Raw genomic sequence first — 4,750 nt, 5'->3', positions numbered from 1 at the left:
GGTCTTCAGCAGAGTAAAATCAGTTGGACCTATTTCCTGGTCAGATAGACTGGTGTTAAGTGGAGACCCATTTTATAAAGGTCCTCTTGAAGAAATATTTAGAGGTCATCACTACCTGACTATAATTAGAGAAAGCAGAGGTGCATAAATGGTGTCCTTATAAATCTCAAAGGAAAAGTAGTGTATATAATAAATGTTAAAAAAGAAAGATAAATTGGAATTCATCAGATTTAAAATATTTTGTACATCAAATGACACTATCAAAGTGAAATGACAACCTGCAAAGTGGGGGAAATATTTGCAAATTACACATTGGATAAGGATTTAATACCCCTAATATATATAGAATTCAGTCAGCCACAAATCAAAAAGACAAACAACCCAATTGAAAAATAGGCAAAAGACTTGGGTAGTAATTTCTCTAAAGAATATATGCAGATGACCAATGGCATATGAAATATCAATTAAAACCTTAATGAGATACCACACCACACCTACTGAACTATTTTTTAAAAAACTAACAAGTGTTGGCAAGGATGTAGAAAAATTGGAACAATCACACGTTGCTGGTGAAAATGTAAAATGGTGCAAATTCTGTGGAAAACAGTTTAGCAGTTCATAAAAAAGTTAAGGATAGAATTACCATATAGCCCAGTAATTCCACTCCTGGATATATACCCAAAAAATTGAAAACAAGGATAAAACAGATACTTGTACATGAATGTTCATTGCTGCATTATTCACAATTGGCAGACAGTGGAAACCAGAGTAAATGTATGACAACAGATCAATGAATAAAAAATGCAGCATATACATATAAATAGAGTATTATGAATCTATAGAAAGGAATGAGATATGAATATATGCTACAACATGGGTGAACTTTGAAAACATTATGTTGAGTGAAATATGCCAGGTACAGAACAATAAATATTGTATGATCCCACATATTAAATATTTAGAATTAGCAAATTTATAGAACTATAAAGTATATAAGAGGTTACCAGAGAAATGGGAAGTTGTTGTTTAATAGGTATGATGTTGTCACTAAATTGTACACTTAAAATGATTAATATAACACATTATAAGGTATATATATTTTACTACAGTAAAAAATTATTTAAAAAAACAGCATGTAAAAGAACAATAAAATCATATTAATAATTTTGGTCCAGTTTCATTGCGATATAATTGACTTATAGCACTGTATAAATTTAAGGTGTACAGCATAATGATTTGACTTACATACATCATGAAATGATTACCACAGAAAGTTTAGTGAACATTCATCATCTCACACAGATACAAAATAAAAAACTAAAAAATTTTCTTCCTTGTGATGAGAACTCAGGATTTACTCTGTCAACAACTTTTGTATGTAACAAACAGCAGGGTTAAGTACATTAATCATGTTGTACATTACATCACTAGTACTTATTTATCTTATAACTGGAAGTTTGTAACTTTTGACTACCTTTATCCAATTCCCCTCCTCCCACCTCTTGCCTCTGGTAAACACTCTGGGACAGACTAATTTCCAGTTATTAAATTGAATCAGAAATAAAAACAAAAACAAACAAGCAAAAACACTCTCAACAAACAAAAGTACAGGACCAGATGGCTTCACAGGTGAATTCTATCAAACAGTTGAGAGTTAATGCCTCGCCTCAAATGATTCCAAAAAATTGAAAAGGAAGGGAAAAAACTAATCTGGAATGTTCAAGAGAATGACTCAATGTTTATTCTTTTGGTTTTTCTTTAAGTGCAAATAATGTCAAATATCACATTCTCATGATGTACTAGACCTTGAAAAAGGAGAGATTATAAAAATATTTTCTTGAAGTGAAGGAATTAAGGTACAGACTGGAGACAGCTTATAGATAATTACACTTGGGGTGTTTAGAGAATTTTTTATATAAGATTCTGCATAATAGTCTATTTAATCTTCTTTGCCTTTAATTTTTTTGGCTTGAGTATAGAACTTTTCAGTCCTTTAGTCCCTCTATGAAGTCTCCATTGATGATTTGGGCCTAAAATCCTCAATGTGTAGGAAAATTAACTCAATAAATATATACTATGTGCTTATTTTATACAGTAGACTTTATGAGGTATCAGTGAATCAGAAAATATCTGATTTCACAGCTCACATTTTAACTTAAGAAATAAATGCAGACAAAAAGAGTTATAATTTAGTGGCTTCATGCCATTGGTCCAAGTATTTGCTGATTGCCGTAGGAGTGTTTAGTATTTCAGCAGAATTTCAACTGTCTATAAGAAAGCTCAGTGACCCATCACTCCCATTTCTCTGCTCTACACAGGAGATGTCCATCTGGGTTAAATCCTAAAATATTTTTCTCAGTTATCTTTATTTATCCTTTATAATAAGTTAAAATGCATAACATTATGTCTAGGAGAATTGACAATTTAGTGTATACATCTATCAAAATTCATTAAATTATACATCTGAAATATGTACAGTTTACTGTATAAGAACCATACCACAATAAAGGTGTTAAAAATTAAAAATAAAATAAAATAGTTTTTCAAAATCTTTAAGTGCCTTAGGAAAATGTATAGGCTTTTGGCATTTCTGGCAGATTCTATCCCTTTAAGTGTGTTTGAGAGTTTTCATGAATTTCATTTATTCCTATGCCTCATTGAAACAGACTTTTAAATAGTGTGTATGTGTGTGTGTGTGTGTGTGTGTGTGTGTGTTATTCAAAATACCCAATATTTAGCATTATTCTTCATTTTAGCATGTGTTAATGGGAGAGAAAAACAAAACCACTTGGTCTTGGATCTGTTTGGTCTTCACCCCATAAATAATGGGGTTGAGCATAGGGGGCACCACCACATAGAGGTTGGCTACTAGGATGTGGATGTGATGAGGGATAGTTTTATCCCCAAAGCGATGGGCAAAAAATGAAAAGAATGCTGGGGCATAGAATATAAGTATGACACAGATGTGGGAACTACATGTGTTAAGGGCCTTGAATCTGGCAGTCCAGGAAGGTATCTGAAACACTGTGCAAAGGATCATTGTGTAGGATGTAATGATGAACACTATATCCATTCCTGTAGACAGTAGGGCCACCGTCAGGCCATAAATGATGTTGACATTGATATCATCACATGCCAATCTGGCAATGCCCATGTGCTCACAGTAGGAATGGGGAATGATGTTTCTCCCACAATAGATAAGTCGATGTACCAGGAAGATGAATGGAAAACATATGATAAAGCTTCTAACCACAGCAGCTATGACAATCTTCCCAATGACTGAGGAGGTTAAGATTGCAGTGTATCTCAGTGGGTAACAGATGGCCACGTAGCGGTCAAATGCCATGGCCAGGAGAATGGCAGATTCTGCCACAAAGATAAAGTGTATGAAGAACATCTGGGATACGCAGCTACCAAAGGATATACCCATGGAATGGAACCAGAAGATGGCCAGCATCTTGGGGGCTGTGGCTGTGGAGAGCAGGACATCTGCCAAGGCCAGCATGGAAAGGAGGAGATACATGGGCTCCTGGAGACTCCGCTCGGTCACGATCAGGAAGATCAAGAAGATGTTACCTACAAGAGCCACAATGTACATGAAACAGATAGGGATGGAGATCCAGGTGTGCAAATCTTGTAGTCCTGGGATTCCAATCAGGACATACGACATATCCTGAGGACTGGTGTAATTGTGAAAGGCCATCTGTGGCCACTTACTCCAAACCTGGGGCTTTTAATGAAAGACCAGAGGGATGACTGAGGATTTGCCTTAGGCTGAATGACGTCAGGTCCGATTTTTTTTCCCAATATGTTTTCTCTGAAAGGACAGTGAGATAGATTAACCTAAAATTGAACTCTGACTCTTTCCAAGGAAGGATTAAATCTTGTATCTTGAAAAATAATAGCATTTAATAAGTGTGTAATATGTGTCATAGTGCTTTACATGTATTAACTTGTGAAATCCTCACAGTAGCCCATTGAGAAGACCTTTACAATATCCCATGACATGGATACTGTTCTTATCCCTATAGAAAAAAATTAATTTCCAGACTTTTAGCCTCTTGCCCTAGTTCCCATGGGATTCAACATCAGATAGGATAAACTTGAAAGCTCTGATCTTGACTATCATTCAACACTGCCTATAAAAAAAAAACTAGGTACAAAACTATGCCATCAGATTTTTCATTGATCATATCTCAGTGTAAAATAGACAAATGTCCCATGCTGGGCATTGAAGATACACAGGTGAATTAAATCAATCCCTGTCTGTTCAGCAATACATTCCTTAAAGTTGTAGAATGAGCATGAAAAACCTAAACCATGTGCAATGCCAAACTGAGCTGGGTTCTTAAATGGATATGCCAAGCATATGGCGAAGTGAAAAATATTCTATCCTACTTCAATCACTGATTGAAAATTAGGCTGTATACTTTATATTTCAAGGTATCACCACAGCAGCAAAAAAATAAATAAATAAATGTTTTCACATTATAAATCAGGCATCCATAGTTCTTCAGAAAAGAGAGGGATGATTATTTATTGATTACAATTCTTCTTTAGTTCCAAATGAATGTGGATAGAAGCAAAGAGGATGCTGGGTGAAAAAGCAGGCTAGAAGATATAACATTAGGATTAGGCTGTGTGTGTGTGTGTGTGTGTGTGTGTGTGTGTGTGTACACAAATAAAAAATATATAGCAAGTATAGCAAGAGACATAGATATAAAATAAGTGAATGACAAGTGGCTCCCTT

At 34.8% G+C, this 4,750-nt stretch overlaps 1 protein-coding gene across 1 annotated transcript; it reads right to left on the bottom strand.

Annotated features, from left to right (window-relative positions):
• Positions 1-2,752: 2,752 nt before the first annotated feature.
• Positions 2,753-3,703, bottom strand: LOC105061857 (olfactory receptor 52Z1P-like). The gene has a single exon (XM_010945991.3). The coding sequence runs from the start codon at positions 3,701-3,703 to the stop codon at positions 2,753-2,755; it is 951 nt and encodes a 316-aa protein (XP_010944293.3).
• Between the last annotated feature and the right edge of the window lie 1,047 nt (positions 3,704-4,750).

Source organism: Camelus bactrianus, chromosome 10 (genome assembly GCF_048773025.1).
Source record: "Camelus bactrianus isolate YW-2024 breed Bactrian camel chromosome 10, ASM4877302v1, whole genome shotgun sequence".
Taxonomy (NCBI): domain Eukaryota; kingdom Metazoa; phylum Chordata; class Mammalia; order Artiodactyla; family Camelidae; genus Camelus; species Camelus bactrianus.
This window is presented reverse-complemented; position numbering and strand designations above follow the sequence as displayed.

Coding starts and splice junctions, on each gene's coding strand:
- LOC105061857 (XM_010945991.3), bottom strand. CDS start 3,703: ATGGCCTTTCACAATTACACCAGTCCTCAGGATATGTCGTATGTCCTG.